At 41.0% G+C, this 23,866-nt stretch overlaps 1 protein-coding gene across 3 annotated transcripts in view; it reads left to right on the forward strand.

Annotated features, from left to right (window-relative positions):
• Positions 1-23,866, forward strand: part of DYRK1A (dual specificity tyrosine phosphorylation regulated kinase 1A) — a 141,696-nt gene that overhangs the window by 113,991 nt on the left and 3,839 nt on the right. For all 3 annotated transcript variants that reach the window (XM_070466982.1, XM_070466980.1, XM_070466981.1), the window contains 4 exons: positions 1,008-1,154; positions 2,887-3,027; positions 11,147-11,453; positions 15,190-15,314. In XM_070466982.1, coding sequence (XP_070323083.1) covers positions 1,008-1,154; positions 2,887-3,027; positions 11,147-11,453; positions 15,190-15,314 — 720 coding nt within the window. The remainder of the gene's footprint in view (positions 1-1,007; positions 1,155-2,886; positions 3,028-11,146; positions 11,454-15,189; positions 15,315-23,866) is intronic.

Genomic DNA, 23,866 nt, shown 5'->3' on the forward strand with positions numbered 1-23,866 from the left:
GGTGACAGAATTCTTTCATAAGCTGGGAAACAAGAGTGTCAGTAGTAGCTTGTCTTGGGGCTTCAGGGTGCTCTTGGCTTCTAAAAACTTGGTGATGTAATTCTTCTTCCTGGGCCCTTTCGGTTAGACTTTCTTCACTTCGAGAAGGCCTTAAAGTCGGGTGGACCTGCTCTTGGGCTCCCGAGCTGATTCTCAGGTTCAGCTGGAGTTTGGGGCGGGCCCCCGCAGCTTTCTGAGAAAGCATCTTGGTGCCGCTGGCTGCCCAGTTTAAGTTAGCAGGGTGGTGTTTGGTGTTCTCCCTTTTAGAATAAAGCTATCTTTGCTTTCGTGATATTTCTGGATACAAATTTTAAATGGCCAAGTGAAGATGAATTGATCTTTGAAGACATTCTCAGATTATTCCATTGCAAATAATCCATTTCAAGATTTTCTTTTTCTAGGAAGTCTTAGGATGGGGAGGCTGGGGTAAAGAAGTGATTAGTCAGAAATAACCCCCAATTGAATCTTTGCATGGCTGTGTTTCTAGATTTATCTGTGAGACTAGTACGATACAGATGTCTGAATTTTCAATTATATTGTGCTGAGTTTGACTCTTAACACTTCGAATTAACCTGAAGAAATTTCATTCTTTAAGTTAATTTAAATATAATTTAGCTGTTAAATTAATGGTAGCCACAGCAGCAAAGAGTAGTTAGGGAAATAAATTGTTCTCAATCATATTTTCTTCTAATAAGGCATTATTGTTTGAGGATATATCTTGAGTACCAGTTAGGACTGAAATAAATAAAGGGCTCGAATTTTTTATATATGCATATTTTGTATTTCCGAGTCAGAGTTACCACTCCCTTGAAACATTTAGTTCTTTAAAACAATATTCATAGTCTAATGTTGAAATCAGTAAACATTACTGATAACCCAGTTATTTTTTTTTTTTTTCTGTTCATGTTAGACTTGTGTTCTTTATACAGTGTTGACTCCAATTAAAGTGTTACTGAAATCTGTTTCAGATATACCAGTACATTCAGAGTCGCTTTTATCGGTCTCCAGAGGTGCTGCTGGGAATGCCTTATGACCTTGCGATTGACATGTGGTCGCTGGGGTGCATCTTGGTGGAGATGCACACCGGGGAGCCTCTCTTCAGTGGAGCCAATGAGGTGCGTGCGTGGTTCCTCTCGGTTCTCAGTCTCTGACAGTGTGACCTGGGAGCTGGTTCTAGGAAAACGGTCTGTTTATCAACCTCGATCGTTCAAGGGTTTGGTCAGTTTTAAACTTGCTTTGTCCTTTTAAAATTGTTTCAATTATGTAATGGTGAGTTTAGAATTATGAGATGGGAAGTGAGATCTTTAAATCTACCAGTGAAGGGGAATAGTAAATTACAGTAGAAAATGTTAAGTCTTTTGCTATAAATTTTACAGATTTTAAGTACAATAACAGAAAAAGATGATAGTGATGAAATGAGGAACGATCCTAAAAACTGTAAATTTTGAGAGTATGATGTGGGATTAAAGTATTAGTAAATGATGACCAGTGGGATTGATAGATACATTTGATCTGAATAATTTAGGGTAAATTAGGACTCCAGAATTTTGGAGCTGCAGACGAAGCGTAATTCTTCTAGTCAACAGGTGTTCGGTCTGTATTCTTAGAAGATCTTTGGAGGTCAGAGGCAGTGGCGGGAAGGTGAGGGCAAGGGAGAGGGGGGCGTCTAAGCTCTGTACAGTTGGAGGAACAGCTTTCATTGTCTTTAAAACTGTTTGTGGAGTTTTTTTGTTTGTTTTGTTTTTAAAGAAAAATTAACCATTGCAGATCATGATCAGTCCATTCATTTATACATGAGAAAAGAAAGGCTAATGAAATTTCATGACACATCAGTCAAGTAGTGTCAGAAACCTGTCCCTTCCTCCTTCCTGCTAGCTCATTTCACTCTTGCCAGTGAGCTGCTCTTTGGCTGGCAGTAATTGCTGTAGTGTGCATTTGTTTTTCTTTGAATAATAAGTAATATAAAGGTAATAGTACCTTTTTCATGGACTTAAGCACCATTAAGATCACCTGTGAAGCTTCAGTGTCTGCTGTCTCACGCATGGTGAAGCCAGAACCCTTTGAGTAGCTGGGAAGCCCCTCCCTCTCTCTGCCTCCCGACCTCTCTCCGCCTGTCCCTCTGTCCATCTCCCTGCCCAGTCCCCCCAGCACACAGCCCCCCTCAGGTCCCTCGGAGGCCAGAGGGTCCACACGTTCGTGCCTGGGGGCTTTTACTCTGGCCCTCGCTTTTCTCTCCTGTCACCTGCTTGTGAAGCCTTTCACGACACCCTGTTTTAAGTTGCAGTGCCCCCCTCGCTCTCACGTCCTTTTAATTTTCTCCCGTTCTTAGTTAGTAGCTGATAGATCTGATTATGTGTGTGTTCCTTGATGATCTCTTCCCCTGTAACATAAACTGCTGGCAAAGATTTTTGTCTTTATTCCAGGGGACATGGTTTCTAGCATATAGTAGACGTCGGGGTTTTTTAGTGAATAAATTTGCACCTTAAAAGATACTTTTTTTATTGGGTCCACACTTTATTAAGCCTTTCATTTTTTTTTTTTTCCCATTCTCCCCAAACTTTAACTTCGCAATCCCAGTCATTCCTTGTCTTCCATTGTACCCATGATCACCTGCCATCCCATAGATGTATGTATGTGTTTGCTGAATCATCTGCCCTCCCCTCTGTGAAATGTGGGACTTGGGCAGGTAGGGACGTTATCTCTTTTGTTCATTATTGTGTATTTACTGCCCACAGGAGTGCCTGACACACAGGAGAAACTCTCTTTATCATTTGTGAGTGGATGAGCAGATGTAGGATGTTTTACAGTAGAAATTATAGGTTTTTTTTCTTTTCGTTTTTAATACAGGTAGATCAGATGAATAAAATAGTGGAAGTTCTGGGTATTCCGCCTGCTCATATTCTTGACCAAGCACCAAAAGCAAGAAAGTTCTTTGAGAAGTTGCCAGATGGCACTTGGAACTTAAAGAAGACCAAAGACGGAAAACGGGTAAAATAGGGAAATAATTTTTTTTTTTTTGCAATGTTTACAACATTTTATTAAAGTACAAAATAGTTGGAATTAAGCTAAATAGAAAAACAGTAAATATTTACAAAAACATTGATAATATCACTCAAGTCACACACAAGGAATGAATGCAGGAAGGTCTTAAAAAGTTTATAAATTGAAAATTATGGAGATTTCCCAAAATGGATATAAAAGCTCACTGCTGAGTATGGCATCAATATTCTTTAAGAATATTTTGTTCCTCCTTTGCAATCTGAGGGGACAAGTCAAGTGTTGAGATAATCACAACTTAGGGTCTAATTTTCTTCACTTTATTGACTGTTATAAAGACACAGCCATGGAGTTTTTCTTCAGCTTCTGCTGATATTCAAAAGGATATGAAGAATATGAACAATTTGTGATAACTTCAGCATAATGTAGTTTGACAGTTCAGTAAGCCAAAATTGGAGCTCTTTGACATAAAAGTTTCTACTCTGCCTACTTTCAGTAAATATGAAGTAGAGCATGATTAGTTCTCTGTTTTATCTTAGTTTTATAAGTAATTTTCCATCTGATAGAACTCTATGTAGTTCCAGTTCCAAATACTCCTCACTCAGCCTTTTATATGCTGAATTTTTAAGCAGGGAAATAATATTTTTGAGCCTTTGTTACTTTCACTGATTGTCTTTATAACACATTTTTTAATTTATTTGAAATCAGTGTTACTGAAGTCGGCTGTTAACAGTAGTTCTGTTGAAGACTCGGGTATAGATTTTCTTCACAAGCTGGTTTTAGCTTGACCTGAGCTATCTGTATGACCTGAACAATGTTTGGTTAATGCTCAGTAGTCTCTCTAAGTCTTCATTTTGAAACTGTCTGCCTGCCTTTTGAGACTGCTGATCAAATCACCATGTCTTGTTTCCACAGTAGAGTCAAGTCAGTTTGACCTTTCTCCTGGTTTCTCCTGGTTTGGGCATACATTGAAACCGCAGTTAAGAGTGCTGCAGCTGGGAGCAGTAGAAGTCATAACTGAGTGAATGGCCTTTTTTTGTAGTTCAGATGAGAGGAAAGGATTTCTGACTTAAGCAGTTTGTGACAAGAACCTGAACTGACTGGATGGTCCTTTGGTAGATTTCAGTTTCTTAGCTTGGATAACGGGGATTCCACATCTCCAGAATCTTTCAAAGTGAGGGTTTTAATGTGTTGGATATGTTTTAGTAATTTTCTCTTATCTGAGAACTTTTCAGGCATCTAAAATAAACCATGTCAGTTTAGTAGAATAAATGGTGACAATTTTGCATCTTGATTTACATCTTTGTTTTATATATCTGAAAATAATCATATGTTTTGTCATCTGGATTGTTTCTAGTATTAGATGAATATACTGTATAAATATATGATTGTGTGTGATACATACACCAGACACTTTATGATTGTAGTTCTGCATTTTAACACGCAAGAAATTTTATTTTTGCTACAGTTTTTATTTTGCCCTTGCATTTTAGCGACACTGCCACCAGGTGTCATTTCCAGTGAACTGAAGGTGATGCTTATTTGCTGTAATTCACCTTCAGCTCTGGAGCCTTAACTTCTGATGTCAGGTGGTTTTTGATAAGAATATATATACATGTGAAGCTGTGTCTCTCACAGCTGATCTGTAACTGGCTGCGCTCTGCCTCGCTCTCTTAAGCCTGAGGCAGCGCAGTAGCCGGCAGCTCAGTTACGCCTGCTCCCGAAGGACGGGACGGAAACCACCAAGCACACAGCCTGGGTCCTTCCGCCTCTGTCCACGCGCCTCCAGCAGCCATGGCCCCTCTCCCCAGGGGCGTCCTTCTTAGCTTCACCAGCGTTCAGAGCAGCTCTTACAGTTCATTTTTAATTAGCATGGAGTATATGATGCCTGCTTTACATTTTTCTTTCTCTCTGTTACATACTACTACTACTTTTTCCAGTTGGAAGTCTTTTTTTCTTCTTCTGCTAAAAGTTTTTTTTCTTTTTGTAAATGGAACATTTATTCATTTCCTCAATCTCTGCCTTATAAAACCACAGTTAAGTCACAATGGACTGTAACCTATCATTTTCCCAAAATTGAACTATAATTATTATTATTTTAAATTATTTGAGGGGAGCGTTTCACTCAGAAGAGTAGATTATTTTTTCCCTTAAAATTGAAAGTATCTTGACCTATGTTTAATATACATTAATTAACTGTAGATTTCATGAGATTTTCCTAAGCTACAATTAAGCGACTGACTTAAGAAATTTATTTTTAAAAATGTAAAATAATTACTCCTTTTTAAACAGAAATAAATTTCCAGTAACCAAAAAAAAAAAGTCAAATCTGTAACCAAATGGTTACATTATGAAGATGCACTAGGGATTTTAACCATGAATATGAAGAGATGTGCATGTACTGTCTTTGGGTATACTTCCTGAGCTTATTTCTTTAGTGATTTTATTTTTACTTTTAAGTTCTCATTTTGTTTCAAGAGCCCATTTCGGCTTCCTAGTAATGAGATCCATACCTACTGGCTATTTTTTTTCCTTTGGTGGGAGAGGGTGAAGAATTAAGATTATAAATGATACTTTTTTGTTGAAGTATAATTTATGTACAAGATGGGTATTTTAAGTTTTCACTTTGTTGTGTTTTAATTTTTATTTACAACAGTATATCTACTGCCTAAAACATGATGTAGACTACTCCCATCACCTCTGTCATCCACTCTCAGTTTCTGATTTCTGTCATCCTAGGTTAGTTTTGACTATTCATAGGCAAAATTCATATAAGTGGAATCCTGAAGTATTTATTATTTTGTTTCTTTCATGTAACAGACATTATTTTTGGAGATTTCTCTATAGCGTGTCTCAGAAATCACTCCATTTTATTGCTTCACAGTCCTTAGTTGAACGGAAATACCATAATTGATCTGTATTTACCTGTCATTGGATGTTTGGGTTGCTTCTAGTTTAGGACTGTTAGCAATAAGGCTACTGGGAACATTTTGTATCAATTTCTGTACACATAAGTTTTTGTTTTTCTGGGGTCACTACTTATAATTGCCAGATCATAGGGTGTCTTGTGTATTTTCTTTCTTAAGAAAATACCAGTTTCCCAAGGTTCTGTCATTTTGTCACAAGGTTATGAGAGCTCCAATTGCATGACATCCTCGCCATTTCATGTGAGTTTAGCCATTCTAATGGGTATGTAGTGGTTTTCATTTGACTTCTTCCTGATTGAGAATGTTGGCCTGGCCGCCTTTTCATGTGCTCAGTAGCCATTCACGTATCTTCTTTGGTGACCATCTTGCTAGTCTTTTACCCATTTGTTATCGGGATGTTTGATTATTGGGCTGTGGAAGTTTTTAATATAGTGGACGTCAGTCCTCTGTGACCTGTGTGCCAGTATTTATCCCCAGACTCTGGTCTGTCTACTTCTTTTCTTAGTAGCCGTTTTTAATAAACAAAAACTTAATTTTTGTATGAACAGTATTTTTTTAATTCTAAGAAATCTTTACCTCCCTCAAGTTTGTGAAGATACTCTCCTTTAAAAGTTTTAACTTGAAATGTATGTAGTTGATTTACAGTATTGTATTAGTTTCAGATGTACAGCACAATGATTCAGTTATATATAAATACACACACGGATTCTTTTCCCTTATAGGTTATTACAAAGCTGAGCATAGTATACCATGTGCTATTCAGTAGGTCCTTGTTGGTTATCTATTTTATATTTAGTGGTGTGTATCTTTTATTCCTAGTTTAGCCCTCCCATATCCCCTTTCCCTTTGGTAACCATAAATTTGTTTTCTGTGTCTGTGGGTCTGTTTCTGTTTTGAAAATAAATTCATTTGTATCTTTTTTAGATTTCACTTATGAGTAATCTATTTGAAATAATTTCACGCAGTATGATCAGATCTAGGTCCATCCATGTTGCTGCAAATGGCATTATTTCATTCTTTTATATCACTGAGTAATATTTCACTGTATGTGTGTGAAACACCACCACCACATCTTCTTTATCTAAGTCAACTGTCGATGGACACTCAGGTTCCTTCCATGTCTTGGCTATTATAAATAGGTCTGCAGTGAACATTGGGGTGCGTTTATCTTTTTCAATTAGTTTTTTTCTGGATATTTGCCTAGGAACGGGGTTGCAGTATGATATGGTAACTCTGTTTTTAGTTTCTTAAGGAACCTCCATACTCTCCCCATAGTGGCTGCACCAGGTTACAGCCCCACTAACTCTGGAGGCGGATTCTCTTTTCTCCTCTCCGGTATTTATCATGTATAGACTTTTCCGTGATGGCCATTGTGAGCAGCGGGAGGTGGTACTTCATCATAGTTTTGATTTGCATTTCTCTAATAATTAAAGTGACATTGAACATCTTTTCATGTGCTTGTTGGTCTTTTGTTGGGGAGTCTTTGCATCCTTACTTTATGTGTGTCTGTGTATATTTTATCAATAACTGGGAGAAGTGTTCATCTTTCATGATGATGTTGGATTTGTCTTAATCTTCTTTCAGTTTTCTGGTTTTTGAAGCTCTCTTTAATAGGTGTACCCATTTAGTATTGTTAGAACATGGTGATAAATTCAGTCTTTCATCACCATGAAATGTTCCTTTCTGTCTTTAATATTTTCTTGTGTTTACTTTGATATTATTCAAGCTATACCAGTTTTCTAATTCTTAATACTTTCATAGTATTTTTTAAAATCCTTTTTAGTATAAACCTGTTCATACTTTTGTATGTAAAATATGATTTTTAAATACAGAATGTAGTTGAGTTATGCTTTTTAATCCAGTTGAATAGTATCTTTCTTTCACAATGAATTATTTGGTCCCTAGTTACTCAGAGGATTGGGTTTTAGACTTTTGCCATGTGTGTTTCTCTATCTGTTGTTTGTTTCCCACTACTTCTTTCTTGCCTTCTTTGGAGTTGAGTACTTTTGGTGTTTTATTTCATCTTTTCTTCCTGACTTTATAGCTATTCCTCTTTGTGTAATTGTTAGGGTTGCTCTTATTATATGCCTCTAACTTACCAGTTGACCTTAACAAAGTGTTACATAACTTTATAAGCTGTGTGATAACCATGTGCTTTTATCTAATGCCTTCCATCTTTTGTCATCATGTATCACTCATTCGTGCATTACATACCTCACAACACAACTAAACGACATTTAGAAGAGATTTTAAGACACATGAAAGATAAAGATAGCAACAAGTTCTTTTCAGGAGTTCCTTGACAGTCCAGTGGTTAGGACTTTGAGCTTTCGCTGGCATGGCCCCAGGTTCAATCCCTTGTCAGGGAATTGTAAGATCCTATAAGACATGCATTGTGGGCCAGGACCCCTCCCCTCCCCCTGCCACCCCCACCCCCCACCCCGCCCCGCCACACACACACACACACACACAAGTTCTTTTTACCCATAGAGTTCTTCATTTCTTGTTGTTCCTAAGTTCCATCTGGTATTACGTTCCTTCAGCCTGAAGAACTTCCTTTAACGTTTTTATTTTGTAGTCAGTAACTTCTGCTGATGAATTCTTTTCCACAGTTGTTTATCTGAAAATACCTTTATTCACCTTTATTGTTGAAAAGATTTTTCATGGATATGGAAATTTCAGTGGATATAGAATTTTAGGTTTACATTTCAGCTGAAGAAAATGATGTTATGACATTGTTTTCTGTATTACATTGTTTCTGAGAAGTCATTGATTTTCCTAAGTAGTGTTTCTTTTTCTTTTTTTATTCCCTCCCTCACCCCAACCCCCCCAACTCTTTTTGTACTACTTCTTCTGCAGGGCAAGGACTATTATTATTCATTTTAAGCAGTGTTTTCTTTATAAAATATTTCTCTCTCTTCCCCCTGGCCGACTTTGATGCCTTTTTTTTTTTTTTTTTTTAAATATGTTTGATTTTTCAGCAGTTTGACTGTTAGGTTCTTGTGCATAGTTTTCTCTGTATTTATTTTCCGTGGAGTGTGCTGAATTTGTTAGATCTGTGGGGTTGATATTTTTCATCAAAATCCTCAGACATTATCCTTTCAAATATTTGTTCTGCTTCAGCTTCCTCCTCTTCTGGTAATTATCTACTTAAATATATGTTATGGTGCATAATACCATCTTAGAGGTCTCTAGTTTATTCATCTTGTTTTCTTTTTGTATGTTAGTTTGAATCATTTCTTTGTCTCTAGTTCAGTCATTGTTTTCCTTGGTTGAGCCCAGTCTGCTGTTAAGATCATTAAGTGGATTTTTCATTTATGATACTGCATTTTTTAGTTGTAGTGTTTTCACATTTTAATTTGTCTTTAAAAATTAGTTTTAATTACCCACCTTCCCCAGTCTATTCACACCTGTTGTCTAGCTTTTGAACTAAGTTTTTTAAAAATTATAGTTATTTTTAAAATACTTATCTGCCACTTTCAACATTTGGGTTATTTTATATATGTGGATTTTCTACAAATTTTTTTTCCCACTTAATATGGACCCGCTTTTTGGTTTGTTTCTTGTGTCTGTAATTTTTTAAATGTATGCTGAACTTCCTGCATTTAAGAACAGTCGAGGTAGAAGTAAGTCTTACTTTTCTATGGACTGAGACATGGCTCCTCCTCTGTCAGTCTGCTGGTGTGATGAGACTTAGTTGGTTTCGTTGTGCAGTGCAGCTGAGTCTGGGCTCTGTATTGTTTGTTTGCTTGACTTAGATTCTGTTCTCCACTGTCTTCATAGGTTTTAAGCAGTGTTTGGAGACTGGGGAGATCTTTTATATTTTATGCCTAGCCAGCAGCCCACTTCTAATGTTCTGGGCCTCAGGGTGATCTGTGTTCACACTGCTACCCTGGCTCCAGCTTTGCAACCCTGGGGTCCTCCCTGGGGGGGTCCTCCCTGGGCCGTCTGCCTGTCCCACCCTTAGACCCAGCCACTCGTAGCTGTCCGCAGTTGGTTTGGAGTTGGGCTGGATTCTCCCTGCTCACATCCGTGGCTTTCGTTCCTTCTCCCACTGTAGTCTCTTCTTTCCTAGGAAAGGCTTTTCACTTTGCAGAGTTTAGTTAGCTCTGGTTTCTTTAATCCTCTGCACTCTGATAGGTTCCTTTTCTGATTAATTCGGTTGCCCCAGGTCTCAGTGGCAGCACGTGGGGGTCTTTGCTGCCTCGTGAGGGACCTTCTGTAGCCTCACTCGAGCGCCTGGACGTGAGGACAGCAGTTGTGGCGCGTGGGCTCAGCTGCTCTGTGGCGTGTGGGGGTTAGTGCCCCGACCAGGCCGGGAATCCGCGTTTCCTGAACCACAAGGCGGGTTCTTAACCACTAGACCACCAGGTCCCTGATAGATAGGCAGTGATTTTGTGGTTTGCCTACCTGGCTTGTTCTTGATTTTGAAGTAAGAGTAATGGTCTCTTACAAATTGCTACATTGTACCTAGAAGCAAAATACACTAATACTATACTGAATAAATTCAGTGTTCATAGGGATTTTAAAGATTACCTGTTAAAATGAGTTTCCCGAAAATGTCAGCACATGTTAAAGGCAGTTTATTAAATGTATTTTCTAAAGTGAAGCATAAATAATTTGCTTTCAATTTTTTTTTTATCTGAATATAAGCGCAAGGTACAGTGTTAAACCCATGGTTCTTTATTAGGAGTGATGGTTAAAGCTTTAATGAGCCACTGTTACCTAGGAAGTGCACCTGAGTTCACAGGTGTATCGGGCAGAAAAGAGGTTCGTGGCCACTGGTTGGTATACTTCCTTTGTCAAGGACCACAGAGTAAAGATTTTGTTGCATATTCTTACTTGGTTCTGTTTGTTTTTACCATCTTTTTAAAAATGTAAAACCATTCATTGTAGGGGCTGTTTATATAAAATAGGCTCTGAAACAGGGCATAGTTTGCTGATTCCTCCACTAGATGATCTTTATAGTCATTTCTGCTCGGAGTAATTTTGAATTTCTCTTAATTGCAGCACTTTCAGAATAGTATATGTGAAAAGCTAGAAGAGCAAACCATAAAACACTCCTTTTAACAAAGGTCTCAGCATTATCCTATAAGTAAGCTTATTTGATGTTACGTTATGTAGGCTTTTACATATTCCACCAAATTTAGAGACCCCCCCTTTTCTGTCTTTTTTCTCTGTAGGAGTACAAACCACCAGGAACGCGTAAACTTCATAATATTCTCGGAGTAGAAACAGGAGGACCTGGTGGGCGCCGTGCTGGGGAATCGGGTCATACAGTAGCTGACTACTTGAAGTTCAAAGACCTCATTTTAAGGATGCTTGATTATGACCCCAAATCTCGAATTCAACCTTACTATGCCCTGCAGCACAGTTTTTTCAAGAAAACAGCTGATGAAGGTACAAACACAAGTAATAGTGTATCCACGAGTCCTGCTATGGAGCAGTCACAGTCTTCGGGCACCACCTCCAGTACGTCGTCAAGCTCAGGTCTGTTGTTCTGATACTATCTAGGCTTTTAAACGTGTGCTCTTTTCTTTACAAAGTGGGGGTCATTTCATGTATTTTTAAAGTTTGTTAATGGGTAAGGAGGAATCCATCAGAGGGCAAACAGAAGAAGCAAGAACTACAATTCCACAGCCTCCAGAACAAAAACCCACAATCAGAAAAAACTAACCAAAATGATCACCTGAATCACACTCTTGTGTAACTCAGGAAGCTATGAGCCTTGCTGTGGAGTGCCCCCAGATTGGACGGGTCACGGGGCACCCGCATTCTGACAAAATGCGGTCCACCGGAGAAAGGAAGGACAAACCACGCCAGTATTCTTGCCTTGAGAACCCCATAAACAGTATGAAAAGGAAGAGATACGTGACACTGAGACATGAGGGGCGGGGCCCCCCCCCCCCCCCCTGCCCCAAGTCAGTAGGCATCCAGTGTGCTGCTGTGGTGACGAGAGGAAAGATAACTCCAGAAAGAATGAAGGGGCTGGGCCACAGCAGAAACCTCACCCTGTTGTGGGTGTGTTTGGTGATGGAAGTAAAGTCTGATGCTGTAAAGAGCAGCACTGCATAGAACCTGGAGTGTTAGGACCATGAATCAGAGTAAATTGGATGTGGTCAAGTAGGAGGTAACAAGAGTGAATATCGACTTAATAGGAATCAGTGAACTAAAATGGACTAGAATGAGAGAATTTAATTCAGATGACCGTTGTATTTACTACTGTGGGCAAGAATCTCTTAGAAGAAATGGAATGGCCCTCATAGTCAACAGAAGAGCCCCAAATGCAGTACTGGGATGCAGTCTCAAAAATGACAGAATGATCTCTGTTTGTTTCCAAGGCACACCATTCAGTATCACAGTAATCCAAATCTATGCCTCAAACCCCTAATGCCAAAGAAGCTGAAGTTGAACAGTTCTCTGAAGACTTACAAGACCTTCTAGAACTAACACCTAAAAAAGATGTCCTTTTCATCATGGGATTGGAATCAAAAGTAGAAAATCAAGAGACACCTGGAATAACAGGCAAGTTTGACTTAGGAATACAAAATGAAGCATGGCAAAGGCCAACAGTTTTGCCAAAAGAACACGCTGGTCATAGCAAACATGTTTTTCCAACAACACAAGAGACAACTCTACACATGGACATTACCAGATGGTCAGTACCAAAATCAGGTTGATTATATTCTTTGCAGCCAAAGATGGAGAAGCTGTCCATAGTCAGCAAAAACAAGACCTGGAGCTGACCGTGGCTCAGATCATCAACTCCTTATTGCAAAATTTAGGCTTAAATTGAAGAAAGTAGGGAAAACCACTGGACCATTCAGGTATGACCTAAATCAAGTTCCTTATGATTATACAGTGGAGGTGATAAATAGATTCAAAGGATTACATCTGATAGACAGGGTGCCTGAAGAACTATGGGCCGAATTCTTAACAAAGTTATAAACCTTATGAGGTTCGTAACATTGTGCAGGAGGTAGTGATCAAAACCATCTCCAAGAAAAAGAAGTGCAAGAATGCAAAGAGGTTGTCTGAGGAGGCCTTACAAATAGGTGAGATGAGAACTGAAAGGCAAAGGAGAAAGGGAGAGAGATACCCAACTAAAGGCAGAATTTCAGGGAATAGCAAGGAGAGATAAAAAAGATGACCAGTGCAAAGAAATAGAGGAAAACGATAGAATGGGAAAGACTAGAGATGTCTTCAAGAAAATTGGAGATACTAAGGGAACATTTCATGCAAGGATAGGCATGATAGAGGACAGAAACAGTAAGAACATAACAGAAGCAGAAGAGATTAATGAGATGTGTCAAGAATACATAGAGAAACTACAAAAAAAGTCTCAGTGACCCAGATGACCATGATGGTGTGACCACTCAACTAGAGCCAGACCTCCTGGAATGCGAAGTCAGGTGGACCTTGGGAAGCATCACTACAATCAAAGTTAGTGAAAGTGATGGAGTTCCAGTAGAGCTATTTCAAATCCTAAAAGATGATGCTGTGAAAGTGCTGCACTCAATATGCCAGCAAATTCGGAAAACTCAACAGTGGCCACAGGACTGGAAAAGGTCAGTTTTCATTCTAATCCCAAAGAAAGGCAGTGTCAAAGAATGTTCAAACTACTGAACAATTGCACTTATTTCACATTCTAGCAAGGTAATGCTCAAAATCCAAGCTAGACTCCCAACAGTATGTGAACCAAGAACTTCCAGATGTACAAGCTAGATTTAGAAAAGGCAGAGGAACCAGACATCAAATTGCTAACATCTGTTGACTCATAGAAAAAGCAAGGGAATTCCAGCAAAACATCCACTTGTGCTTCATTGACTGCACTAAAACCTTTGACTGTGTGGATCACAAAAAACTATGGAAAATTCTTCAAAAGATAGGACTACCAGACCACCTTAACCTGCCTCCTGAGAAACCTGTATGCACATCAGGAAGAAACAGTTAAAATCGTTCATGAGCAACTGACTGGTTCCAAATCAAGAAAGGAGTATGTCACCCTGTTTATTTAACTTATATGCAGAGTACATCATGAGAAACACTGGGCTGGAAGAAGCATAAGCTGGAATCAGGATTGCCGGGAGAAATATCAATAACCTCAGGTATACAGATGACACCACCCTTATGGCAGAAAGTGAAGAGGAGCTAAAGAGCCTCTTGATGAAGGTGAAAGAGGAGAGTGCAAAGGTTGGCTGAAAACTCAACATTCAAAAAATGAAGATCATGGCATCTGGTCCCATCATTTCATGGCAAATAGGTGGGGAAAAAATGGAAACAGTGACATCCTCTATTTTCCTGGGCTCCAAAATCATTTCAGACAGTTGACTTGAAGCTATGAAATTAAAAGGCGCTTGCTCCTTGGAAGAAAAACTGTGACCAACCTAGACATCATATTAAAAAGCAGAGACATTACTTTGCTGACAAAGGTCCATGTAGTCAAAGCTGTGGTTTTTCCAATAGTCATGTACAGATACGAGAGTTGGACTATAAAGAAGACTGAGTGCTGAAGAATTGATTCTTTCAGACTGTGGTGCTGGAGAAGATTCTTGAGAGTCCCTTGGACTGCAAGGAGATCAAACCCATTAATCCTAAAGGAAATCAACTGTGAATATCCATTGTAAGGACTGATGCTGAAGCTCCAATACTTTAGCCACCTGATGCGAAGAGCCGACTGATTGGAATGATGCTGATTCTGGGAAAGATTGAGAGAATGAGGAGAAGGGGGCAAAAGAGGATGAGATGGTTGGATGGCATCACCGATTTATTGGACACGAGTTTGAGCAAACTCCTTGAGATAGTGAAGGACAGGGAAGCCTTGCGTGCTGCGCTCCATGGGGAAGCAAAGAGTTGGACACAACTTAGCAACTGAACAACAACAAGAGAGGAATTATTTTTCCTAAGTCTATTCTTTGGGCCTGTAGAAAAATCCACAAGTTCTAAGACTTAACTGTGCATACAATAAATTCTACTTGGGAAAAAACTAGTAGCCAAATATTTAAATTGTTTTTAAGGTGGAAACAGAGTTGGAAAACCCAACTTAACTGAACTTGGTCGTATTTGAGTTCAATGATTGATGTGAAAGAAAAGAATTGGGTGCTTTTCTGACGCCCTTTCAGGTTAATAGAGGGTGTTTCAGTTTTTATGTTACAGTTTTAGGATATATCTACTTGAACACAGCTAACTTCACACTCACAAGTAGTGTCATGTTGTGATGCTCCAGGTGGATCGTCGGGGACGAGCAACAGTGGGAGAGCCAGGTCGGACCCGACGCACCAGCACCGGCACAGCGGCGGGCACTTCACGGCCGCTGTCCAGGCCATGGACTGTGAGACCCACAGTCCGCAGGTGAGCCCAGCCGCCCTCGCGCGCGCCCTCCACCGTGCCCGAGGGGCAGTGTGGGGTGCCCCGTGTCTTTTGGGTGATTGTCGCTTCCTCTCCTATAAGGGGCTCCAACTTACATGACTGACATAAAGCAGCACAATCTCGCAGTCATTTCCCTCCTTATTTAGAAATAGCTAAGATTGACTGAGCGCACATGAGCCGTTGCTCCAGGTGCTTTTCCCTTGTGTTTATCTCATTTACTCTGTAGCGTTTTCAGCCTTACCCTGTTTGGATTTCCGTTTTGCAGTGGGAACTGTGACTTCCTGGGTTCAGATCTTTTCTGCGGCTCATCATCTTAATTACTGCTTCTTCCTCGTCTCGTTATCTGTCACCACCAATGGTCCTAGGTTCTGGATCAGTTTGTGCTTTGATTTTTCAGCTCCATGTTTTGTTTTGTGCTTTGAAGTTTTTTCTTTTTTGTTTTTTTGGTTTTTCAACTGATTAAACAAGATCTAATGAAGTAAAATTTTTTAAGGGGGTGAAGCAGATGGTAGTAATAAAAATATTTACTAATATTTAAATACTCTGTAAAAGAGTAAGTTAATTCATCCTGAGTACTGCGTAATGATGTTTATAATGAGAGGCAAATCTGTTGTTTAATGAGAAACACAGTGGACGCTGACGAACGTCACCCCATTGCTGGCCTGGGGCTGCCTCGGGCTGGTGGAGAGGTGCGTGTCGGGATATGGTCACCGCTGATTCCTGGTCCCCAGCCTGCTGGGCAGGCTCTCCTGCTTCTCACATCATCTCTTCCCGCTCCCGCTCTCTCCAGTACTTGTTTCAGCCTCTTCTCCGCTTCTTAGAAGCCTCTCTTCTGTTTTCCCCGACTCCTCCCTGGGTGGGGAGCACTCTTCAGAAAGGAAGCCTCACGGCCTGTCCCCAGACACCTCGACCGGCTCCGCCGGCGCTCGTCCGCTGTCTCCCGCCCGCGCTCTGCTGCTCGCTGCCGCCCCGGGACCTCTGCTCGCCGCCTTCCCGCCGCGCCCGGCCCTCCGCAGGCGTCTCTGGACCTCAGCAGGCCTTCCCTGGCCGGTGTGTTCCCCGCCCCACGTTCTGCTCTCCATGAGCTCTGTTTCCTCGCCCTTTGAGAGCCCTTCTGCTGCTCCAGGCAGCCTGCTCCTAGCGTGAGCACCTGTCCTGTCGTGGCACCGGCGTCAGTTCTGAGCAGCCGGGCGGGCTCTCGGTCACTTTTCCGTCCAGTCCTCACTTGCAGTGACACGGCGCTGGTTTCCACCTGCCCTGGGCACGCGCACAGTGAGGCCCTTCGCCCGGCCTGCCCCCTTCCGTCGTCACCTCCTTTCTGGTTTCTCTTCTCCCCCTGCTGGTAAAAGTGGACGTTCCGTGCCCTCTCTCCCACCTGACAGCCCTCGGGTGACCTCATGTGTGCCTACCAGTGCCCACAGCTTCCGTCTTGCTGTCAGTCACTCCACGTCCTGATTCTGACCTGGGCCTCACTCCTGAGCCCCTGGTCACCTCCTGTCAGTGCCGCGCTGGAGGTCTGCACAGCACAGCCTACAGATCCCTGTCATCACATCCTCTTCTGCCATGGCGCATCTGCTTTTATCTGTTCTTTGTACAGAATGGCCCTGAATTTACCCATTTGCTTAGGTCCTACACGTCTGGGAGTTAATCCTTGAGTCTCTCCCTCACCCCCAGACATGGAATCAAATGATAAATAGTGTGGATTCGGAATATCCTACATGTGTTTCTGTTCTCTCCACTTCACTCCCCCCACTCCTTGCTACAGGCATCTCTAGCTTATCTTCCTATAAAGATTATTTTTCACTGGTCTTCCAGCATCTGTTTCATCCACCAGTTCACCTCTGCTCTCTTTCGTCAGCCAAGTAAATAAACGTTCAGTTAAAACAGTCTCATCCGGGTCCAGCCCCTGCTTTCAACCAGTTTTTGGCTTTCTCTTATACTTAAAAAAAATTGAGAGGGCTTCCCAGGTGGCGCGAGTGGTAAAGAACTGCCTGCCAGTGCAGGAGACATAAGAGACGTGGGTTTGATCCCTGGGTCAGGAAGATGCCCTGGAGGAGGGCACGGCAACCCCTCCAGTGTTCTTGTCTGGAGAATCCCACGGATGCAGGAGACATAAGAGACGTGGGTTTGATCCCTGGGTCAGGAAGATGCCCTGGAGGAGGGCACGGCAACCCCTCCAGTGTTCTTGTCTGGAGAATCCCACAGAGAGAGGGGCCTCATGGGCTACCGTCCATGGGGTTGCAGATTCAGACGCGACTGAGCACAGTGTGGTTTTTTCAGTGGTTTCTGTGATCTGGCCCCTACCCAGGCATTCTTCCTCTCCATTCACTCTGGTCTTCCTGGAATTTTTTTCATTTTCTGGACCTTACGTTCTCCATCACAGTTCTCACGAGGACTGTGCTCAGCCTGGAATATGCTTTTCCTCCCTCTAAGCTGTGGTGACTTCTGTATATCCTTCTGATCTTAAATATCACTACCAGAGGCTTTCCCTAATCTTCAGAGTGACCTTCTTTCCTCCCTTTATTCTTCCAATTATATTAATACTGCAAATACGTAAACTATACCAGGATAACATGAGACATTTGTGTTCATCCTACCCATATTTAAAGAAGTCAATCAATATTGTGCTTATTTGCTTCAAACCATTTTTATTTAATTTTTAAATAGTTGATACATTCACATGGTTTAAAAATTGGTTAACATAAACAGGGATTCAATGAGAAGTCTCCCCTTCTGTGTCCTCTAGCCACCTAATTTCTATATTAATGTTATTAGTTTTATGTAGCCTTTCTGAGATATTTTATACATTCACAAGCAAATACAAATATATATTCTTCACCTAACCTTTGTACACAAGTGGTAGGTAGCATACCATGCACACTGCTTCACATCTTTTTACTTTAACATGTTATAATATGTTTTTTTAATAGATAATGTTATGGAACTCATGCTGTATCATAGAGAACTTGTTCATTCTGTTTGTTTTGTTTTAAATAGCCACACAGTATTCTTTTGTTAGATAGTCCACAAGTCATTGCAGTAGTTCCCTGTTAGTGGACATTTAGTTTACTTTCAATCTTATTTACTACTCAAAATAATGCTATAATGAATAACCCCATATATAAATAATCCACACACACACACACAGTGCGTCTGTGATATAAATTCTTGGATGTGGAATTGCTGGGTCAGAGAGTAATGTGGCTTGTCACTTTGATGACTGTTGCCAAATGGTTCTCCATGTAATTTTACCAATTTAGCTTGCCAGTTAACTGAGTTTTAAGAAGCTGGGATCACCTTTGGATACAGTCTGAAATGAAAAACGCAGCATCAGACAGAGTATAGCTACATTCTGTTTATTTCTTCTCATGCATGGATTTTAGTAGTGTCACAGTTTAGGAACCATTAGTATTCTCTGAGAATTTTCTGCCTGTTTTTCTTCTGGTTTATTTTCAATAGTATTTCTTGGGACCACTTTCATTAAGTAAATACTGAATGATCTGTGCTGCTGCTGCTAAGTTGCTTCAGTCGTGTCCGACTGTGCGACCCCATAGACGGCAGCCCACCAGGCTCCCCCGTCCCTGGGATTCTCCAGGCAAGAACATTGGAGTGAGTTGCCATTTCCTTCTCCAATGCTTGAAAGTGAAAAGTGAAAGTGAAGTGGCTCAGTTGTGTCTGACTCTTAGCGACCCCATGGACTGCAGCCCACCAGGCTCCTCCGCCCATGGGATTTTTCAGGCAAGAGTACTGGAGTAGGGTGCCATTGCCTTCTCCAACGATCTGTGCTAGCCACTGGTGATTAAGAAACAGGCTTTGCCTTCCTAGAGCTTGCAGTGACTCAGCATATAAATGAATCAAGTGAATATAAATTGCAACTACTAGAAAATAAGACAGTATAATAGAGAATAGTTGTTTGTTTGGGTGGGGTGTATGTACTAAGCAGGCCCAACTGATAACAGATAGAGCCCCCAAAATATGGTAGCTTGAAGAATGTGAAGTTTCTCTTTTATGTAATGTCCAGAGTGGGCATGCCGGTTAGCAGCACGGCTCTCCCATGTCCTGGGTTCCTAACATCTTGTGACTGCCCCATCCCCAGGGCCTAGTTGTCTGCTGCATCCCGCAGAAGGACTTGGGAAGTATTTTGTGGACCAGATCTGGTTGTCCTATAGGAACTTGCCATTGACCAAAACAGTCGCACGGCTGTGTCTTAGTACAGCGGAGACTGGAAGTGAGTGTAGTTGGAGCCACGTGCCCAGGAGGAAGAAGAAGTTTTTTGAGGACAACTGGGAGTCTCTGGCCCAGAAGTTAGGGCAGCATTAGCCAGAGTGGTGAGAGAAGACTCTGGAACTGAAACAATGAGAAAGAAGCATCCAAGCAGAAATTAGAAATCAGAGCATTCTAGGCAGAAGGGAACAGTATATGCAGACACTCTGAGGCATGTGACAGATGCTGACCAGATCGAGGAACAGAAGGAATGTGCTGTGTGGTAGGAGTGCAGGCAGCAGGAGAAAGGCAGACTAGAGGAGAAGGCTGGAGAGACGAGCACTGACCAGACTGTGCAGGTTGTGTACCATTCATCCATCAGTGGGTGCTTGGGCTGTTTTCTTATTTTGGCTGTTAGAATAATACTACAGTGAACATGGTGGGGAGTGGGGCACATATATCTTTCCAAGATAGTGTTTTTGTTTTCTTCACATAAATACCCAGAAGCGGAATTGGATCATGTGGTTCAGTTCAGTTCAGTTGCTCAGTTGTGTCTGATTCTTTGCAACCCCATGGACTGCAACACAACAGGCTTCCCAGTCCATCACCAACTCCTAGAGTTTACTCAAATTCATGTCCATTGAGTCAGTGATGCCATCCAACCATCTCATCCTCTCCCGTCCCCTTCTCCTTCCGCCTTCAATCTTTCCCAGCATCAGGGTCTTTTCTAATGAGAAAAAGTTCTTTGCATCAGGTGGCCAAGGTATTGGAGCTTCAGCTTCAACATCAGTCCTTCCGATAAACACTCAGGACTGACCTCCTTTAGGATGGACTGGTTGGATCTCCTTGCAGTCCAAGCGACTCTCAAGAGTCTTCTCTAACACCACAGTTCAAAAGCATCAATTCTTTGGCACTCAGTTTTTTGTAGTCCCAACTCTCACATCCTTTCATGACCACTGGAAAAACCATAGGCTTGACTAGACAGACCTTTGTTGGCAATGTAATGTCTCTGCTTTTTAATATGCTGTCTTGGCTGGTCATAACTTTTCTTCCAAGGAGTAAGCATCTTTTAATTTCATGGCTGCAGTCACCATCTGCAGTGATTTTGGAGCCCCAAACAATAAAGTCTGTCACTGTTTCCCCTGTTTCCCATCTATTTGCCATGAAGTGATAGAACTTGATACCATGATCTTAGTTTTCTGAATGTTGAGCTTTTAAGCCAACTTTTTCATTCTCCTGTTTCACTTTCATCAAAAGGCTTTTTAGTTCTTCTTCACTTTCTGCCATGAGGGTGGTGTCATCTGCATATCTGAGGTTATTGATATTTCTCCTGGCAGTCTTGACTCCAGCTTGTGCTTCATCCAGCCCAGCATTTCTCATGATGTACTCTGCATATAAGCTAAATAAACAGGGTGACAACATACATCCTTGACGTACTCCTTTTCTTATTTGGAACCAGTCTGTTGTTCCATGCCCAGTTCTAACTGTTGCTTCCTGACCTGCATACAGGTTTCTCAAGAGGCAGGTCAGGTGGTCTGGTATGCCTATCTCTTTCAGAATTTTCCACAGTTTATTGCGATCCACACAGTCAAAGGCTTTGGCATAGTCAGTCAAAGCAGAAATAGATGTTTTTCCAAACTCTATTGCTTTTTCCATAACCCAGCAGATGTTGGTAGTTTGATCTCTGGTTCCTCTGCCTTTTCTAAAACCAGCTTGAACATCTGGAAATTCATGGTTCATGTACTGTTGAAGTCTGGCTTGGAGAATTTTGAGCATTACTAGCGTGTGAGATGAGTACAGTTGTGCAGTAGTTTGCGCATTGTTTGGCACTTCCTTTCTTTGGGATTGGAATGAAAACTGACCATTTCCAGTCCTGTGGCCACTGCTGAGTTTTCCAAATTTGCTGGCATATTGAGTGCAGCACTTTCACAGCATCATTTTTTAGAATTTGAAATAGCTCAACTGGAATTCCATCACCTTCACTAGTTTTGTCCGTGGTGATGCTTCCTAAGGCCCACTTGACTTCACATTCCAGGATGTCTGGCTCTAGGTGAGTGATCACTCCATCGTGATTATCTAGGTCGTGAAGATCTTTTTTGTATAGTTCTTCTGTGTATTCTTGCCACCTCTTCTTAGTATCTTCTGCTTCTGTTAGGTCCATACCATTTCTGTCCTTCATTGAGCCCATCTTTGCATGAAATGTTCCCTTGGTATCTCTAGTTTTCTTGAGGAGATCTCTAGTCTTTCACATTATATTGTTTTCCTCTGTATCTTTCCACTGATCACTGAGGAAGCCTTTCTATTTCTCCTTGCTGTTCTTTGGAACTCTGCATTCAACAAATGGGTATATCTTTCCTTTTCTCCTTTGCTTTTCGCTTCTCTTCTTTTCACAGCTATTTGTAAGACAGCCATTTTGGTTTTTTGCATTTCTTTTTCTTGGAGATGGTCTTGATCCCTGTCTCCTGTACAGTGTCACGCACCTCCGTCCATAGTTCATCAGGCACTCTATCAGATCTAAGCCCATATATCTATTTCTCACTTGCACTGTGTAATCTTAAGATCATGTGGTAGTTCTGTTTTTAAGAACCTCCTCCATACTATTTTCCATATAATGGTTATACTAATGTATATTCCCATCATCAGTGTGTGAGGGTTTCCTTTTTTCTACATTCTCACCAGCAGTTGTCATTCATTGTCTTTTTGAGAGTGATGTCTCATTGTGGTTTGGGTTTGCATTTCTCTAGTGACCAACGATGTTGAGTTGCTTTTCTTGTGCACGATGGCCATCTTTGTGTCTTCTTTGGAAACGTGTAGTCAGATCTCCTGCCCATTTTTAAGTCGGATTATTTGGGTTTTTGCTATTGAGTTTTATCAGTTCTTTTTATGTTTGGAATATTAGCCTCTTAATCAGATACATGATTGACAAATGTTTTCTCCCATTCAGTAGGTTGCCTTTTCGTTTTGTTGATGGTTTCCTCTATTGTACAGTAGCTTTTTAGTATAATGTAGTCTCATTTGTCTATTTTTGCTTTTGTTGCTTTTGCTTTGGTGTCAGATTCAAAAAATCTTCACCAGGACTTGTGTCAGACCATCTGTGTTTCCTTCTAGGAGTTCTGTGGCTTCAAGTCTTTAATCCATTTTGAGTTCATTTGGGGGTTTGGTGTAAAATGGTGGTTGACTTTCATTCTTTTGTTATCTGATTGTCTAGTTTTCATGATATCATTTAAATTAAGGAACTGATTTCTCCTCTGTGCTGGGTCTTTACTGTTGTACACAGGCTCTGTCTGTCTCCCCGAGCAGGGGCCGCTCTTCCCTGCGCTGTGTGCGCTCCCCTGCGGCAGCCTCTCAGTGCAGAGTGCGGGCTGCAGTGTTTGTGGCGCCCAGTCTTAGCTTCTCTGTGGCCTCGGGGATCTTCCTGGTCCGGGGATCAGACCTGTGTTCCGGCGTTGGCGGGTGAATTCTTAACCCCTGGACCACCAGGGAAGTCCCACGATACCCTTTACTGAAGAAAATAGCCTTTCTCCATTATATATTTTTGGTTCTTTCTCATAAATTAACCAACTGTATACACATAGGTTTATTTCTGGGCTCTCTCTTCTGTTCCATTGACCTGTGTGCTTGTTTTTATGCCAGTACCATCCCGTTTTTAGTTACTGTAGCTTTGTAGTTTAGTTTGGTATCAAGGAGCGTAATGCTTCCAGCTTTTTCTTTCTCAGGGTTGCTTCGACTACTTGGATATTTTTTGTGGGTTACAAATTTTAAAATTTTGTTCTATTTTTTTTTGAAAACATGTCATTGGAATTTTGATAGGGATTGCATTGAATCTGTAGATTGCTTTCAGTAGTTCGGACATTTTAACAGCTTTGACTCTTCACTCTTAGAGTCAGTGAGTGTGGACAGTCTTCCCACTGACTTGGGTCTTCCGTTTCTCTCGCTACTGTCTTGTTTTCCATATAAAGCCCTTTCACCTCCTTGGTTAAATTTATGTCTTGCTTATTTTGTTCTTTTTTATGCATTTGTAAATGGGATTGTTTTCTTTTTCTGATATTTTCTTATTAGTATATAGAAATGCAATAGTTTTTTGTGTATTGATTTTGTATCCTGTAATTTATTATTTCCATAAGTTTTCTAATGGAGTCTTTAGGGTTTTCCATATATAATGTTGCATCATGTGTAAGTAGCAGCCATTTTATTTCTTTATTTTCAATTTGGATGCTTTTTATTTCTCTTTCATGCTTAATTTGGATATCTGTTTTAAAAAGATTATTCTCAGGATTTGGAGAGTGGTTTGGTAAAAAGCAAGGGTGGAAGATGGGAGTTGATTTAGGAGG

Source organism: Odocoileus virginianus, chromosome 4, assembly GCF_023699985.2.
Source record: "Odocoileus virginianus isolate 20LAN1187 ecotype Illinois chromosome 4, Ovbor_1.2, whole genome shotgun sequence".
In the NCBI taxonomy this organism is placed as follows: domain Eukaryota; kingdom Metazoa; phylum Chordata; class Mammalia; order Artiodactyla; family Cervidae; genus Odocoileus; species Odocoileus virginianus.